Source organism: Hylaeus anthracinus, unplaced genomic scaffold (assembly GCF_026225885.1).
Source record: "Hylaeus anthracinus isolate JK02 unplaced genomic scaffold, UHH_iyHylAnth1.0_haploid 4, whole genome shotgun sequence".
Lineage (NCBI taxonomy): Eukaryota > Metazoa > Arthropoda > Insecta > Hymenoptera > Colletidae > Hylaeus > Hylaeus anthracinus.
The window spans coordinates 6,875,716-6,894,494 of record NW_026535289.1 but is presented as its reverse complement, the minus strand read 5'-3'; the positions used below and the strand labels follow the sequence as shown (position 1 = coordinate 6,894,494).

The 18,779-nt window shown below is 33.6% G+C and overlaps 2 protein-coding genes across 6 annotated transcripts; one reads left to right on the top strand and one right to left on the bottom strand.

Annotated features, from left to right (window-relative positions):
- The first annotated feature begins 3,822 nt into the window (after positions 1 to 3,822).
- Positions 3,823 to 7,661, top strand: LOC128894991 (RNA exonuclease 5). 5 transcript variants are annotated; one of them, XM_054157150.1, is made up of 10 exons: positions 3,823 to 4,050; positions 4,898 to 4,989; positions 5,054 to 5,232; positions 5,306 to 5,552; positions 5,624 to 5,822; positions 5,901 to 6,123; positions 6,192 to 6,336; positions 6,404 to 6,654; positions 6,742 to 7,135; positions 7,205 to 7,661. In XM_054157150.1, exons 2-10 carry the CDS (start codon positions 4,915 to 4,917, stop codon positions 7,493 to 7,495), a joined length of 2,004 nt encoding a protein of 667 aa, XP_054013125.1. In that variant the 5' UTR covers positions 3,823 to 4,050; positions 4,898 to 4,914; the 3' UTR covers positions 7,496 to 7,661. The 5 variants fall into 5 exon arrangements, with proteins under 5 accessions (XP_054013125.1, XP_054013124.1, XP_054013128.1 ...); XM_054157149.1 differs by having other exon boundaries at positions 4,817 to 4,989; XM_054157153.1 differs by lacking the exon at positions 4,898 to 4,989.
- Positions 7,662 to 7,797: 136 nt separating this feature from the next.
- Positions 7,798 to 14,399, bottom strand: LOC128894990 (dentin sialophosphoprotein-like). The gene is made up of 4 exons (XM_054157148.1): positions 14,206 to 14,399; positions 13,641 to 13,983; positions 13,299 to 13,543; positions 7,798 to 13,205 (listed from the first exon to the last, which is right to left on the bottom strand). Exons 1-4 carry the CDS (start codon positions 14,252 to 14,254, stop codon positions 8,149 to 8,151), a joined length of 5,694 nt encoding a protein of 1,897 aa, XP_054013123.1. The 5' UTR covers positions 14,255 to 14,399; the 3' UTR covers positions 7,798 to 8,148.
- Between the last annotated feature and the right edge of the window lie 4,380 nt (positions 14,400 to 18,779).

Here is an 18,779-nt window from a genome sequence, read left to right as displayed (position 1 = left end):
TTGCTATAATAATATTCATTGGAATTTTCAATTTTTGGAAAAAGAAAATAATCGCAGGGAGACAGATCAGGCGAGTAGGGTGAATGATCCAAGGTAATGCCGATTCCAATGAAAGGGACACGTTATAGCAATATTTCGGAGATTCAGACCGCACAGGGAGATTATTTTGAATAAATAAACATGTGCGTAAAAACTTTACTTGTACTTTTTTCTTTTTATAGCAAAATTTCGGTTTTTTTGTGGGAAAAGAGGAACACGCCATTTTTAGAAGCAACTTCAATAAATTGTCCTGTAGTAGCCAGTCATGTTTTGTTGTATGAAGATAACCGTCGTATGTAAGACAACCGTATAGTTTAACAAATTGTACTGAATTACTCAAATCAGATCAGAAGGATGGGTGCCATCATGAAAGCCATGGAGCAATTCAAATGTAGACACGGTTTACTTTCCAAGCCTATAACTTTCTAACTATTAATTTTCGTTCACACAACAATTTCTTAAGGTTCTTCGGAGATGGAAATAAATATATCAGCGAGATTGTACAGTACAGTAATTATAGAAAAGAGATCATTAATTCTAGCATAAGTCAACGAATTATAGTATAAGAAGAACTCCTCACGAGGTCATCTGAAGGTATATATATTTACATGTTACAATATATTTACAATATATTTGCATACATATTTGTATACATATTTACAATATATTTACATGTTTGAGTTCGTTTTTTCATCCGCTACAATGCTATAATAATAAAAATACCCCATGCCATTTAAAAACACCTCAATGACATTGAAGCCTCGAGAAATATGACCCTGAGGTACTTTTCGCATAGATGGTAGTATGGCACCTTCGTGACTGAAAAGATTTTATCAGAACAATTTTGCAGAGATCTAAGGGGGCGCTTTTGGTCGAAAACAAATTCGGGGGGCGCTGAGGACAAACTGCCGCCTCCTGGGCAATACTCGCAAGAACGCGCTAAAAGTTTGATTAATGTGTACTAAAAATCTTCGAACGCATGTTTTAACAAAGATCTTCAATGTCCAACAAATGTTGTAAATGTCAGTGTAATCAACAATTTAGCAACAAAGAAAAGAAACAGATTGTCAATAGTGGAACGCGGCGATTTAAGATTGCTAATGACAAATCTAACACGAAATATCGAAAAATGATTGTCGTTACACCAAGCTCAGCTTTCTCACTAATAATATTATACTAATTTTTTTAATCATATACAGGATGAGTCTTATAACGTGACGACCTCAAATAACTCTAAGGTATTTGTTGTAATTGTACATTTCATGTCCTACTTCATGTAATACTTTTTTACGCAAAATTTCATGATTTATCCGAATTAGAAACAAAATATTAGAGATTCCATTTAAAAAACTGAAAGTGACTCTAATATGTCAATAAAAAAGTAAGGTAATAAAAAACAGATTACATCAGTGTATGTCCCCCTAGTAAACATTTTGTCGTACAACGAATACCTTACGAGTTATTTGAGGTCGTCACGTCATAAGACTCACCCTGTATATCTGTTTATCAAATTTTAAACAATACATCAACATGTTAATATCTTCCAATAAAGTAATTTTAATCAAAACTGGTCCTTGTTTTTAAATACATGTATAACGTAGTAATATAGTATATTTCACCTAAAAGAGGCGTCGTCGAATCGCTGTTTGAAAAAAAAAATATACATGTCGAAAAAAAAAATATACATGTAACCTCCTCCTTTTCGAAGTCGGTTAAAAAGAGGGCGGTGGGCCAAGAAAGGTTGGGAACCTATGCTTTAAATCAACGAATACGTAGGGTAGTCACCGTAAGTGGGACACCCTGTATATTTATCATCTCCTAGAAATCGCAGAAGCTTCCTTCGAGTCAATAATTTAAAAAGCATAGACCGCCGCTCCATTTCCCAGCGCAGCCGATCAGAACCGGTAAAATTGTTTGGGAACGGGAAGATGAGCGAGGATCTGAAATGCTCGTACAGAAACTGCAACCAGCGAATCGCGGAGAAAGTGGGAAACGTGCACCCGCGAGCGATCGCACGACTGCCGTAAATAATCCTGGCTTGGTCGTCCTGTGCGATCACTCGTCTGCAATTCTAGGAAGAACAGTTCATGTTTCATGTGCTCCGAACCAAACATTATCACTAAGTTACTCGGTAATTAGGGGTGGATTTAGCACCAGATAAATCTTCCGCTTGAACAGAATTCAGTTCACTTATAGTAGGTACGTGAGCAGATTGTAATTCTGATTACGATATAATTTATGGCATTTCGATATATTGACATTTTAACACTTTAGCGATCAGTAGTCTACTAATCAACCATGGTAATAATATGAACCACGAAAAGCGTTAATAACTAAACAAAAATTGATTCTGAAGGCAAAGAGTTAGAGAAAATTAATCTGTAGGATTTGAATGTTATGAAGTTGTTTTGAATTTCAGTTACTTCGAAACAATTTTCTAATTTCGTAGACATTTTCGTAAGTATTATCTGGTAATAGTAATTTATTAGATTTTGCTTATCGACGAGTAGTTTATCCGCAAATGAAGACATTGAATACCTTATAAGTGGATGTATAATTTATAGTACTGCACCGCGAGCTACATTGAGAAGATAGAAACAGATTGAAGTGAAAAATATGTTTTCACCGTGTCCACCGTACGGGTGGGGAATGCACACCGATGCATAAAGCGCATAATCGTACCAGCTTAGAACATAGATTAGAATCTTTTGATTTCCTTCGTGTGTGTATAATGTATCGTAAGTGGATGTTTGTGTCACTGGTCGTGGATAGTCGCTTTCTCCAACCAGTAGTGTAGCTAGAATCTCTCTCAAATGGAGGGATTTTAAAATCATCGATTGCATTGATCATGTTTAACACTGTGTAACATTAAACATAAATTAAGCCTGATGTATACATTGAAAAATTTGATTAAAAATGGAATATATTGTCAGATTCCTCCGATTCAATAAATTCATTACAACAAGGAATATTTACAAAAGATTGTAGAAGTATTTCTTCTTTTGGTAATGTATAGACTTTCGTAATAATAATTACAAGTGCAACAGAAGAAGAATTTAATATTTCATAGATTTGAATGGATCAATTCGGTGGTATTAGTTTAATTATATGGTTTAATATCGTTTATTGTCCCACAGATGGATTTTATACAATACATTTACCATGTACACACTTAGCATAAGTTCCTTCTAGTTATCTGTTTATCTAAACAGATGTTAAAGGAAATAATTTCTATCGATTACAATACAATTTAATTTTGCATTTTAATATATATTCGTATATTCCCTCGATTCATGGACACAAGTTTTTTTATCCTTATTGAATAACCTCCTAATATTTACTTTCCTTTATAATTAACAAATGAAATTAAATAATAAGTGCATGGAATAATAAAAAGGTTATCGCATGTGTAATTATGTCAAATACTGGTGGTGCCATCGGTGGGAAAATGCCCAAGTTTGTAGTGAAAATAGTTCTCACAGGTTGTATAAGATGGCGCCACCACTACATGCTAATAAATTATGTTTTATTTTTCATAAATGTATAATGAATACGATTCCTTCCTTTATAACAGTACAATATATTAGTTTATATGTCGAATTTATCAATTTTATGGATAATTATTTAATTTTGCAATAGTTATCGGCTCTTTAGTGAATGGCGCTATCTAGTAGTAACAATGGGAACTATTTTCACTACAAACTTGGGCATTTTGTCACCAATGGCGCCACTTACACTACACCACTGTAAGTTCAGTGGGATTAATTGAGTGCTGACCTCTCACGTTAACAAGTGCTATAGTCATGAAGTAATGTGGTTTAAATACCTGGATATTCCATTATCTCTGTTTGTAAATACTGTAACTTTTGAGTGAAGACGTTTAATTGAAGTTTAATAAAAAATAATGGTTTCCAAATGTAGTGTCTACTAGTCTATTTATTTCTACTGTGAACAATCTGATTGTGATTACAGGAGCTCGAAGAAAATATAACCTCAAAATCACTGACAATGGTAAACATGCTTTTATTTATTATCATAAATTTTTAGCACGAAAACGAAATAGATAACGAACATAAATCTTTAATTAAGGATTGTATAAATCTTTTACTTGATATATCTGTTGTTTTGTATAATGAAGTTTTTAAATGAAAATATGAAACGCTGTAAATACACTTTTGTGTTTGATGAACACATTTTATATAACTATTGAAGCAAAACATTTGCCATCCAATTTATCAGATAGCATTTCTAGTATTTAACAATGGATGGTAACCAAGTAATGGGAAGAAAAACGATAAAACTGGTTATAGATGTATTCTTATAGCAAACGTCAAATTGAAAGATTATCTTGCACATGAAATCCGAGAACATCATCTTTGAATTTCTATATAACCAAATGTATTTATTCATCAAGGGCTATATCTGACCTTCGTGCCTATCTTTATCAGAAATGTGTAACATACATTTTGCATTACATATAACACAAGTAATTTTTCATCTTGTACAATTCTCAGGTAATTTTATCCTAATGCCCCTAAACGATATTAAACAGAACCTTTACAATAAATTTGTATAAGTTGCTTGTATAATGCTTTACGATGTACTCCAAAGAATCTATTTTTACAATATGACTTTAATATCATAACATTTTATTTTACAATTTCGTATACTTATATAAGTTTTAAGATTAGAATAAAAGTACGAGTTTATCATTAAATACTTACTCAAATTGTTTCTGAATACATGCAACAGTTTCTTCCAATTCGTTTTTTTGAAGGTGCATAACTTTAATTTTATTCAAACAAAACAAGAGAAAATATCATGAAGAATTTAACAACAAAGCAATTGCAAAGAATAGAAAACAAGAAAAAGAAGATGGCAGCTCTTTTGGAAATTACTAAATTAAACGATAAGGATAGAGAAGCAAAAATACTTGCTCTGAAAAAAACTGTTAGTATAATCAACAAAAATGAAACATTTACAGTTACTTTTATTTCATAAGTATTCTTATAAGTCTGAGGAAGGAGATCAAACCAATGACGGGGATGGTAACGAAATTTCTATGGACGACATCTCGACGCGTAAACGACCTTGTTGCGAGGATCCGAAAGATTCTTATTCGGAAAATTCTCTTAAAAAGGAAGATGCAATAATTAATGAAGAATCGAATCCACTAGCTAATAAAAAACCTAGGTGTGTTTAGAAATTAAAAATTTACAAGTAAGAATTTTTAAGTAAACATTAATCAAACGCTACCATTCTGCAGACTAAGTGGCGATGAGTATCTGGAATTGAAACAAAAATTAAAGGAACGCAAAAAAAAACTTAGAGCGATACCTCGCTTACACTTAAAAGCAGTTGGCGAAAATGCTAGTTTAAGTTTTAATTTTAAAGACAAGGATAGAATTCCTATTTTCCTAAGCGATGTACAACATTTATTATTGTTCTCTCTACATGGCCATCACTCACCTTACATGCCAACAAGATGGTGTCATCTTGAAAAGTACAACAAGGTAATATATCAATACAAAAGTACAAGAAGGTACAAAGACATTTTAAAAATGATCAATAAATTTTTGAAAAGGTCGCACACACTGTGGTTCTTGTTGTCGAAGGGCTGTCTCTTTATCATTTTATGGCTTATGAGAGTATATTTTCACATATAACATCGAAATTGGAACATCGCGTTGAAGTAGTAACACCCGCCGCATATGGGGGATCGGTAATTGAAGATCTGGCTGCTGTTCCTATAACTGGTATACATAGGGACAGATTGATTAAACGTACATATATTTCAAGATATTTGTTTTATTATTGCTGATATAACAGATTCAAAAATTTATACTAAATTCCTCTTTTAGAATATGGATCGTTAGAGGCTGCTTTACAAAGTACAGGGGATGTAATCAAATTATTAAGAACTGTTTTTCCAATGCAATACACTAATTCAAATAATGGGTCTGATAAAAAATCATCGGAACTACCCCATACCGATAAATTTCCTCGAACGCAATTACTTTTATCTTTATGTCAAATGGTAGAAGAAAATTATCCAATACCACTGAAGGGCGAATTAGCGAAAAAGTTAGTATCGTTGATAAAAAGTGTTCTCGATTATATTTGTATTATATTAATATACGTCTGGTATGTAGATACGAAAATTATATAATGACAAAGGATGAATACGTGGAAGCTACGGCAAAATCACCAATGTTCGGTTTAGACTGTGAAATGTGTAGAACAACAACCGGAGAATTGGAACTGACGAGAATATCACTCGTTGATGAAAGCATGAATGTAAGTTTATAACTAATATTATTTCAATGTAGAAAAATCTACAGATGCTATTAAATTCTTATCACAGATTATTTACGATAGTCTGGTAAAACCAGAACGTCCTATTATCGATTATCTCACTCGATTCAGCGGTATAACAAAAGAAATGTTGGATGACGTAACAATTACGTTAGATGATGTTCAACAAGCTTTACGAAAACTACTTCCTGCTGATGCTATTCTTGTGGGGCAAAGTTTAAACTTTGATTTACATACCTTGAAAATGATGCATCCGTATATTATTGATACATCTGTAATCTTTAATATTACCGGTGACAGGTAATCATCGATCACCTTTTCGTATTAAATTTTGTTCACCAAAGAAATATTTCGTCTAGAAGAAACTAGTCATTATATTAAATGCAGGTACAGGAAAACAAAATTACAAACTTTAGTCAGAGAATTTCTCGGTGAGAGAATACAGGAAGATAAAGGTGGGCATTGTTCAACTGAAGATTCAAAGGCTTCTATGAAGTTAACGCAATTAAAATTAGCAAATAGCGTATATTATGGTGATTCTGTGTTACTTGGTCGATGCGATATAGAAGTTTTAAAATCGGAAATAGAAGACCATAACAATTCAAAAAATACGTTGAAATCAGAAATGCGAAAATATGCTACTTCGCTTTTCAAACATGTAACAAAAGACCAGAAAACAGCAGCAGTTGTGGGTAACGAAGATATCATGAACGAATACGCTAAGTATTTGACTTCTTCTATTAACATCATGGACGACGATAATTTTGATAAAAATGATCAAGTATGCATGTAAATTATAAATGATTAAAAAACTGGAACCAATATAATACCATAATTATTTTTATTTCAGGTGCGACTTGTTGTTGCCGAAAGTAATAAACAGGCCATAAAACGAGCTTCTGAGATAGCAATGGAACACGCATTTACCTTATGTCACATCAGGTTAGAAGAAGAGAAATTAAACAATGACCACGCAGAAGTAACATTTCGAACGGTAAATAAATGGGTACATAAACTATGGCAACATATGGCAGTGAACGGTTTAGCGTGCATTATATTCACGGGAGAAAATGCAGCAAGTGGTGCCTGTTTTTTTAATTTGAAAAAAGAAGTACCTGAAGATTGTATAATACGTGCTTAAAACGGTAGAATCAATTTGTACATTGTATTTGAAAGAAAATCATTAAAGATCAACGATTCTAATATTATATTGTCATTACACTGTCATGTAACGACTAATTCCCATTTCGATAATCATTTGCTAAAAATGTACAAATATTGTTAATAAACTTTTTTACTATGTGCAATTTCTGTTTAGTGAAAATTTCTGCAATATGTATAAGTTATGTCATTAAAAATTATCAGTTCATAAACTGAATATAAAATTAAATGGAATATTTAACTTTAGATTTATATTATTTATTTTCCCGTTAAATACAACAAATTATATTAACAATTATTTTTATAAAAATTATACATTTCCACGTTGGGATTTTTCGAATAACCACGTTTTATTTTTATATTAGATCTCAATTTATTGTAGAACAGTTTTTACCGAAAAATGTTCGATTATTACATAATAACGATTTGGCGTCATTTGTTAAAATGCGCCAACAATTTATAGTAAAAAATATACATTACTTTACACTAGATTACAATAATTAATATTTAAGGCGCCTAACTTGTACAAAATATTTAAAAAAAACAGCGATTATAACAATTATAACAAAGTACTAAACTTAAAATGATATTCTACAATGCTCGCAGATCGCATCATATGAAAGACAAATAAGTTTAGTATGGTTTGTTAAAAAACTTCGATTTACCCGACGCTTTTTGTTTTTCTACATACATTAAGTAAGCTGAAATAGGTTGCCGAGAATTTCTAGTGAGCATTTTCTCTCTAAATGCGATTACTTCCGAATCCTTCTTCTTTTTCTTTAATTTTTGAAGATTGACAACTTTAAACTGAGTTGTACCTCCATAGGAACTTAATGGAATAAAATCTTCCTCATCTACGCCTGTAATTTCTTTTTTCGCCTTTGAATCAAACATAGAACGCGATGGAAGTACTTGTTCTTGAACCTTCGATAATTTCCTCCTCTTCAACGATTTCAATGGAACGTCTGAAAGATTTTCAAGAACTTCATCAGGAAGTCGCTTAACACTTCTTTTGGAAATCATTTCTTCTTCATTTTGCATTTTTTGTGTATGCTCTCGGTGTGATTTCTTTTTAAGTTCTTTATTTGCTTTAACGGCACTAGTAGTACGTTTTATAACTTCTAATGCTTTATCTCGAGCTTTAGAAAATGCAACTACTTCTGAACCTTCGTCTAAATCCAACTCTGCAGCCCTAGATTGATGTGATTTACTAGATTTTCCTTTATTCTTTTGTTTTTTCTTCGGTAAGCTTTCAACTAAGGTTTCTTCATATTGTGCATCTTTCAATAATGCTTTCTGTTTTTTCTTAGATAATTTCTCAGCTGAAACTTCGGCATTTTGTGATGTAACATCGTTTGATAATTTCTTCTTTTTCTTGGACAGTTTTTCAACTAAAACTTCTTCACGCTCTGAACCTATATTTTTTAATAACTTCTGTTTTTTCTTAGGTACTTTTTCAACTAAAACTTCTTCACTCTTAGGAGCAACATCCTTTAATGTCTTCTGTTTTTTCTTGGATACTTTTTGAACTATTGCTTGTTCACTTTCAGAAGCAACATCCTTTAATAACTTTCGTTTTTTGTTAGACAATCTTTCAACTGTTTCTTCAGATGAGAAAACAATCATCTTTTCATTTTTATCTTTTTTATTTGTAGATATTTTATTTTTTACATTTGTGCTTGTAGATTCTGTAGCATTTTCGATAATCTTCTGTCGTTTCTTCTTCTTTTTCCCTTCGTTATGTATTAGTTCGTCTTTACTTTCTGATTTTGTTTCAACTTCTATTAGAGGTTCTTCAACGACAGCACGCACTGTCTTTTTCTTCTTCCGTTTCTTCGTTTTCTCATTCGAAAGTATTTCCGCGTCATTATTATTATCCACAACGGGTGAATCCTCTTTGCAATTGTCTTGATCAAATAAGATAGAATTTGTATCTGTTACTGTTGGTTTCTTTCTTTTCTTTCGTTTCTTTTGACCATCCTTTTCTAATATGTTTTCAGCTACTTGAAGTAGTTTCTTTCTTAACGAGACATTTACTTCCTGCGTTGGTTCTCCATCTGATTTGTCAATGTTTACATTTGCATTTTCCAATGAAATTAATGTTCTACTCTGTTCATTGTTTATATTGTCGGTGATTGTTTTCATAGATTTAATACCAAGTTCTAATTCTGGGGCGCTCCTGCTCAATTTCTCTTTTTCTAAGTATATTGTAGTAGGCGATACAGTAGATGGAGCTAGTACCGTTTTATGCAATTCTGTTAATTTAGAAGGCCTTGGTCTTGACAAATTTATTTTTTCTATGAGTTTTACTGATTCAGATAATTTCAGTGGGACACTTCTATTCATAACATTTTCTTTGCTTAATTTTTTCGAACTATTTCCAATTCCTAATGTTCTGTTTTCAATTTCTTCCGTATTTAAATTCGAATCGTCGTCTTCTTCGATTTCCTTTGTCTCATTGGTCAATTTTACTGAAATGGCTTCTGAACTTACGTTAAATTTTGTTCGTTTACACGAACTATTTGTAGGAGTACTACATTCCATTGATTTATTAAGTTTAAGCACATTTTTATTAAATAACAACGTAGAGTTATTCAGTAATTGTTCGTTATCAATTGAAACACGTTTTTTATTTGATTTTTTCATTATAAAAGAATTTAACAAAGGCGAATAAGATAAATGTTCGTCTTCGTTTGTTTCCGTTGAAGAGATATCTGCTACGGCCTTTTTTTCTTTTTTACTGCTCTTTATCGTTTCAGACAAATTTGTATCAACTGATTTTCTTAATTTACTCTTTCTTTTATTCGAAGTATCCAATGATTTATTTGTAGCTGTTTTATCAATAACTTCTTGTTCGTCTTCATCAGTTACTTCCTGTTGTGCTTCATCTTCAATTCCGTCCATTTCTTCCTCTGATTGTATATTTTCATCTTGTTCTTCTACTACTTCTTCATCTTCTTTTTCATTTTCTTCATCATCCTCAATATCTATTTCTAATTCACTTTCTTCTCCCTCTTCTTCTTCTTCATCATATTCTTCTTCTTCAACTTCATCATCATCAACTACAAAATCTGTAAGATCTGATCCATTGTCATCTGGGTCCGAAGATTCAGTTTCCGACGCTCTGCATTCATCTCCAGGTACATCATCATCAGAAAATTTTGCGTCATCATCACCATGAAGATTATACTCTCTTTGAATATCAGAATCGATACTTTTATTAGATTTATCATCATCGCTGTCATCACTGTCGCTTCCTTGACCAAATAAAAATTTAGGTAATTCCACGCTTTCATTTTCTGAATCTTCAGACTCAATATTGTTTTTACTGCCATCGGAATCCGAATCAGTGTCAACAATGATCGAAGCATTTTTATTGGACTTTTTCTTTATAACACTCCTCTTTTTTTTAGTGAACTCAGACTCTTTAGATTCATTGTCAGATTCTCCTAATATTCCTATTTGTTTCGACTTTATTTTTTTCAGTGAAGAATCATGTAACGACTGTCTTTTTTCATTTCTCTTGCTAGTTGTAAATACATCTTCACTATCAGAATCACTTTCTATACATCTACTTAACGATTTTCTCTTTGCTGTTTCTATTTTACTAGATTGTTCAAGTTCATTGTCCATCTCTTGAATCGTTTTGCTGGGTGACTTTTGTTTTTTTAGGACATCCTTAGATTTACTTTCATCTAACGGGGTATTAGTTAACGATTTATTTAAATCTTCCTTTTCTGTCTCTTCGTGTGACTCGGATATATTTTTTTTTCCCGCGGACTTTCGAATTGAAGTATTGTTTTTGAGAGTACACTGTTCTTTAGTTTCCTTTGTGTCTTTTATTTCTTCTTGCTGTCTCGATTGATTCATCTTACTTGTGTTTAAATTTTTACCTTTACTAACATTCAACTTAGATCTATCTTTTGATTCATCTACCTTCCGATCATTTTGTGCTTTTGCGGAATCGTTTTGAATTTTTAATAGAACAGTATCATCTGAATCATAATCGGACAGTTCCTTTTCTTTCTCGAGTCTTATGTTCTCAGCAGCTAACCATGCTTCCCTATCGACTAAAATAAGGTCACATTCCGCTTCACTTTCGTTGTCTAGTCTTTCCGTCGACAATGAATGTATCGAACTTTTATCGTCATCGTCATTCTTCTCTTTCCATTCACCAACTGGAATATCTTGAAATAAATTTGCCGTATTTGTATCAGAATCATTATCGTCGACATCCATACTTTCTAGATTCTTTTTACACGTCTCTAGATCCGCTTCAGTCATCTTTTGTTCATTTGGCTCTGATTTATCTATAAATTGCTTCTTTGAACTCAATGAATCATCCAATGTAGAATCTTTCTCTTGTTGTTTCTCTTTCTCAGGTAATTTTTCTTCAGACTCAGCTGGTGTTTCTGCAACAGTGGAAGATTGACTACTCTTAACCACATCAGTTATATTATCTTCATTTTTATTAGTAGACGTAGAATTCCGTGGGCTTATGTGAGCATCCGAGGATTTTTGCGTTTCCTCATTAAGCAAATTATTCGTTTCTTCTATGTTCTGTGAATTATTTGTAGCATCATCATCCTTTGAGATGATACAAGAATTCGACTGAGTGACATTATTTAGATTAGGAGGTAAATTTGTTTCTTTAAAGTCTAATGTATCAGTTTCCATAACATTTTCTGATATATTTGATTTATCAAGTTTCTTTGTTGTCTCATGTTTATCATCCTTAACCATAATCTCATTTATAGTATCTTTCTCAGATTCTTCATTCGTATTTGTAATTTTTTCTATATGTTCACTTGAAATATCCATCTTGATGTCTGCATCTTCATCACATTCTTTAATCTTCGAAAATGACTTGTTGGCTGGCTCTATTGATTGATTACTTATCGCAGTAAACTTATCATCATTTGATTTTCTGACATCATCTGTGCACTCTACAATTTGAATGCTACCATTTATACTTGAATCTTCACACGTTTCTACATGTACAATATCTTGATTTATACTTTCATTGAGCGGAGTGTCACCATTTAATGACTCGGTATCCGTGCTTAGAACTAATTTTTGCATATTGTCTGAATCCTCATCCAGGATCAATGCGTTTATTTCACTTGTATTTGTTGGATTATTGATTGTATTAGTATTAGTGATAGTCTCTTTGATGGAAACAATGGCATCTGTTGTTATTTCTGATGAATCTTTTGAATGAGAATACATTGCAGTTTCGATACTAGGGGATGTGCATTTTTCTTTACTTAACTTACTGACATTGACATTACTTTCAGACAACGGTTTTGGGCTTTGCAATAATACATTTGAGAATATTAGATCATCCCTACTTTGTGAATCATTATTAATGTTTGCTGCTTGATTTTCTTTATTGCTAAGATCTTCGTCTTGTTCTACTACCGTACTACTTAATACATTTTCATCTTTAAGTGTGTCAGTACTGGTATTTTGGGAAAGTACTTCGGACGTATTATGTTCTAAAGATACCGATCGTGATTGTGCTACATTATCCGTAGAAATGCTTTCTTCTTGTCCCAAAATATTTTCATCATTTGGCTTACCATGTATTGCATCTTGTATTTTTTGACTTGTGTTTCTATGATTTGGGTCAAGCTTTTCTATTGATATTGATAATTTCTTTGTACCTTTTGGGCTAGGTCCTTCAACATCTATAATACAATACAGCATAAAATTATTATAAAATTACTTTCCTTGAATTAAATGTTTAAGTACCATGAGAATAAATTTTGTAGATAACATACCCATTTCATTCAGTTCTTTAACTTCATTTATTGTATGATCCAATTTTATAGAATCTTCTTTTTCTTCTACAACAGTTGCCTCAGATGGTAATATCGATGCTCGTCTTCTTATTTCAACAGGTGTACTCAATTTGGTTTGATTTACTTCTACTTCGGATCCTACAGAACTAGCTCTTGTTCTACGTGTAACTCTTGTTATAGGCGGTGTTGACTTTGCTTCAGACCCAGCTCTTGTAGACCTCTTGCTACAAGCAAAGGAAGAAAAGAGGAAATAATTAAATAAAAAGTAAATTTATTTTAAGAAGTATATTCATATTTATATTGCTACAGTACTTCATATACCTTGATCGACTATTAGATTTGCTAAGTATATCATTTCCAGCAATATTTTTGGTCTTTTTTGTAGGTGTGAGAGTAGCATCTATTTCCATGGTTTCGCTGATATCGGATGATGGGGAATTTTTTCGGGGCCGTAAGCTCCTCGTGTTTTCCGTTACCGTTGGAAACATATTACTCGTTCGACGTCTCGTTGTTCTTGTTAACTGTTCTTTACTAACGCTGCTAGCCTCACTCGCAGACGATTCAGGCGAGGATTCAAATTGTTTAGCAGCTGTCCTAACACGAGAACTACGGCGTAGAGGGGAACTAACAGATCCCAACCCGGTGAGAACACGAGTCTTGCGACCTGAAGATACGGTACAATATGAAGAAAAAATGAAAAAATATACGTGTGAGCTTTACAAAAGGCGAACTATTTGTTTTACGCAATGTTTAAAAACGAATTCGATTAATGTCACACGTTCTTATGCCAAATAAAGTATGATAATCGATGTCGAATCGACCGTTACAAGTCGATGACCAGTTGAACCGCGTGCGCACACAAACCAAAAAAATGAAAAATACGAACCATCTTTCACGTCTATCTCCTCATCCGAATCTTTCGCAGACCGTGACATTTTACTTATCACTCGAATCACGCATCAAATAAGAATATATATATGTTAAACAAAAAATAAACCTCGAAATCTCTCTCCCCGGAAACATGTGCTAATGTACGATTCAAACTGAAGGTATAATAAACGACTTTTCCTACAGGGTCGTCACAGAGTAGTTTAACAGAAACAGATGGGAAACTCATGTTTGAAACTGTGATGTTCGTCGTATTTCCAGATCAGGGTCGGCTCTATATAAATAAAATCGATGGCTCCCGATGGCACCCCTGCCTAAGATCGTTTCATGTTGACAGGGCCGGCGTGACCTTTTACGGGGCCGGGTTCAAAAATTTTGCGGAGCCTGAATTCACATTCAAATCGTACACTTGAATTTTAATTCAGTAATTTTCGTAGACCGCGGGGCCTTTTAAAACGCGGGACCGGGTTCCGGCAAACGCGCTGAATCCATTGAGCTCTATCCTAACTGGAGTGTGAACTCCTGTAGGAAGAAGTAGAGGCGACGGAGGTCCGAGAAAAATGCAAAATGGGTGGTTCCGGTATTATCCGGTATGTAGAGGGGGAACATACATGCGGAACAAAAGTGAGTTACTTTCAGATTCTTTTCCGCATAAAATTGGATAAATACAATATAAATTGAATTGTGACAAATAATAAAATTTAGCTCTATACCAAATTGTATATATTTATATGATCTAAATTATGGTATGTAAATTACGTATACTATTTCATTATTATTACATTATTATTAATGTTCCTATCGTTTTATATATAAATAAAAAGAAAATAAAGTTCAAATCTGTACATAATTAATCTGTAAATATTTCCTAGTGCCGTGAAATTCAAAAAAAGAGGAGTCTGTTCTCCTTCCACACATAAATTTGCTATAGGATAGTACCACCAGAACCACTCATCTTGCATCTCTCTCGGATCGGCTTCTTTCTCACAGTTCACAATCCAGTTAGCATGTTGACTACACTTTACTTCAATATCATTGCAATCTATTATATAAAATGTATACATTGGAAAATTTGTGATGGAATGACCAAGACGTCTCGATTTGAATCTCGATTTTACTATTGATATTTCTAAGGTATTCATGGAGATACTCCCTAAAAAGACGCCGTCGTGTTCAGAATTATGATTTGGAAAACGCCAGAGTTCCACCTCTATAAAAGTGATCTATGGCAACGTAGGTTCTGCCGGAATTTTCCAGCTATGCTTTCAGCGCCACCCTCACACCTGCAGTAATAAATATAAGTTGATTACGAGTTTATTGAATCAGGTGTAGCGTAAAAAATGAGGATATCGTTTATAGTTCTCAAACAGTACAATAAAGCTGATCATTTTATATCCATTCTAACTCTACAGCATTGACAAGATGATAAAATTGTATTTATTTACAATTTAAAAAACAATCAAGTTAAAGAGTTTTGTATGTCCATGCACGTTTACTTATGTTATAAATATGGACGTGTTTATATTGATTTAAAGCATCACATTAGAGAAGTATTGAAAAGATACTTTTGAAAATTCTTGTTTTATGCCTGTCTAGCTCAGTCGGTACAGTAGAGTCCCACGTTGGGCGGGTTTCTTTTTGGTTTTTTATTTAATTGATTGCTTATTTTACATTGAATAAAGGAACACATTCAGCTCGAAAAAGTATAAGTTATCTTTTATTAAGAAAAAAATAGACCGGTTTATATGATCCTTACAGAAAAGCTAGCCGAGACTTCGAAATTATGTCGAAATGGGATCATTACGCGAAAGTGGACCGTGCAAATTAGCAAAACGATCACTGATATGGTGATTCTCGTTGTTTATCGTTTTCAGTAATTATTCTCGCGATACCGATGACGAAAGATCTACAATACGAGCGACACCGCAATGCGTTTCAATAAACAAAGAATAACTTTAACCGAGTTTCTCAAGTCTAGACTTCCATAATTAAAATTATCGTTCCAATAAAAATCTTTCGATCATAATAAACCTTTCACATCAAGTGACAACGATAATGGAATCTCAGCGTCTGACCATTTCGGATGTTTCACTCCTAACAAGGCGCGTGCAAGTACAGGGAACTCTTTATCGTTGAATCGAAATCGACTCGCGTTGCAAAACAGCAAGCTTCTCAATCCCAAGCTCGTGTTGCAAAATATTAGGATGTAGAATCGCGGGATCCGATTGCAAAATATTAGGATGTTAAATTGCGAACTCGAGCTATAAAATACACGGATGCCGATCTCGCCTTGTGGAAAATATTAAGATTGAAACTAAGACGACGATCACGTTACACGACATTCAATTTTAAATTAGAGAAATTATTTTTTTCTGAAATTAATAATTAACTGCCTGTAGTTTGCAGTATTGCGATTGATATATCTAGATAAACACGTGAGGTATACAATTTTTGTTCTGCGAAGCATTAAAACTTCTTCAAATTCTGAAGAACACAGTTTCAACATAATATGTTCGTAGCGTTGTGGAAGCTATTATAACTCGACTCTTCCATTTTATTCAGAATAGTCTATTTAATGTCATAGTTTCTTTACGCTCCCTTGACCTATTTTTGCCCTACGTTTCCGTACATCGGCTATCGACCCTGGACAACTTCTGGGATCTTCTAACTTGACCCATTTCTGTCAGGTTCTACGCCTGCGTCTCCTTGAATCGATTCGTGTTTCACATCTTCGTGACACGTATCCGATGTCACCCATGGTTCCTTCAAAAACACCCTTAATAGTTGAATAAAAACGAAACAATAGGGCTGGAGAGATAAAAAAAAAAAATATTTTGTAGAAGGTACACGATTGGAAAAGTTCTAGAAATTGTTCTGTGCCCTCATTATGTATACAAATAAATCCCCAAAAGATGTTTTACTGCATACGTGACAGTTTGATCGAAATGCAATCCTAAACAAGTCTAATCTTCCAGCAGAAAAATCTTGTTTCCTCAGTGGTTCTAATAATGTAATCAATGACTGTAATATAATACCTGCGTCTGAATTGAATCATTCTTTCACGATAAGCGTTCCACGTTCCATCAGCAGAAGTGCATTGACTCTAATCGCAAGTACATTAGCGCGAGCTTGAAGGCCAACAGCTCGGGAACCGATTCAACGCAAATTCTTGTGTTCCGTTTTTGGTAGAACAATTGATATCACCACCGATGGGAATGAATCTAATGAACGACGCACTGTTTCGTTGCGCAGTGTGACAATCGGTGAACATTCATCGTCACTAATTATTACGTCAAACTGATTCAAAGCCAAACATTTCGAAATAAATTCTGAAATTTCAATATTCAACTGCGTGTGGGTATCTGTGGAATATCAGACATCTCTGGACGCATCAAACTCTTGTCTGGTGTTTGAAAAATATTAGGCAGGTCAGTCAAAACTCAAAAGCCAACGGTGAGAGTTCTATTTCTACAAGCTGGCTCTTCGCGAGGCGAGTGGCTTTTATCTGGGTCATTGGCACGTGGAAATAGAGACAGAGAATTTCCTTTGCACTTGACTCTATGAACTAACTATATTTACCACGTATTGCCTATTCGCTCGAGGGAAGTATTAAGTCGCTCGATCGAGTATTAGTAGAGATTCTTTGATTCAATTTCTTATTTAGTGCTGTTGTTGTCAATACAATTTTCCTTTTTCTTTATATTATATCTGATATCGAAATGCTAATAAAAATAGCAGCTCTTCATTTTCAAGGATTATCAAAAGTGAAATACTCTTAACAAGTTATTATGTGCTTTAGTTTTACTATTATTTTAAGAAGCTTACATTTTGGTTAATAGAGAAGCAACAGATTCTTGTACATAATTCATTTAATAGAATTCATAGTTTTGGTTTGATCGCAAAGATACCCTTATAGAAGGGGATGAATCAAGACGAGCTTCTGAAAATATTGAGCTGCAACACAGATGCAATCTATAAATGCAATTTTGCTAAAAGAAAACATTTTCCAAAGTAAGAAACTGGTGGCACACACTAATAAATCACTTTCCGCCCCTCGTCACCACTTCATACGCGAGACCAATGTGTTCTCCTAATCCAGAGCAATAATCAGCTACAATTCATCGAACCCAGCATGAGCAAACCAGCAACAGTTATCATTATTATAACCGCACGTAAGTGACTCAAGGAACTGACCGATCCCATCGCCATGGTTCTCCAGCGTGGAGACCCTTCCTGTCTTTTGGGGTTGATGACGAAGGAATTCGAAGAGTCCACTTTTCAGTGGTTCTTTTCTTCCAAGATTAACAGAAAGAGTATCGTGAAAATGTTTATCATAGAAATTCTCTAAAGGGTCTCTAATTTATTAGACTACAGTAAAATTGTTCTCCAGCATAGAGACCAGTCTTGCATTTCTGGGTTGGTAGGGATGGAATTCGAAGAGTCCACTTTTCAGTGATTCTTTTCTTCCAAGATTAGCAGAGAGGGTAGCGTGAAATTGTTTATCAGATTATAGCAAAAGGGTAGCGATGACCGGCGTCTGCGCATTGCGGCGGGTGCTATGTATAGCCAATG

Bases quoted from the DNA above. Each gene is read 5' to 3' on its own strand.
- LOC128894991 (XM_054157149.1), top strand. From the start codon at position 4,861: ATGAAGAATTTAACAACAAAGCAATTGCAAAGAATAGAAAACAAGAAA. The intron at 6,655-6,741 runs GTAATCATCGAT...TATTAAATGCAG, and splicing joins TTTAATATTACCGGTGACAG to GTACAGGAAAACAAAATTAC. The intron at 7,136-7,204 runs GTATGCATGTAA...TTTTTATTTCAG, and splicing joins ATTTTGATAAAAATGATCAA to GTGCGACTTGTTGTTGCCGA.
- LOC128894990 (XM_054157148.1), bottom strand. From the start codon at position 14,254: ATGTCACGGTCTGCGAAAGATTCGGATGAGGAGATAGACGTGAAAGAT. The intron at 13,544-13,640 runs GTATATGAAGTA...CTTTGCTTGTAG, and splicing joins AAATCTAATAGTCGATCAAG to CAAGAGGTCTACAAGAGCTG. The intron at 13,206-13,298 runs GTATGTTATCTA...ATTGTATTATAG, and splicing joins TAAAGAACTGAATGAAATGG to ATGTTGAAGGACCTAGCCCA.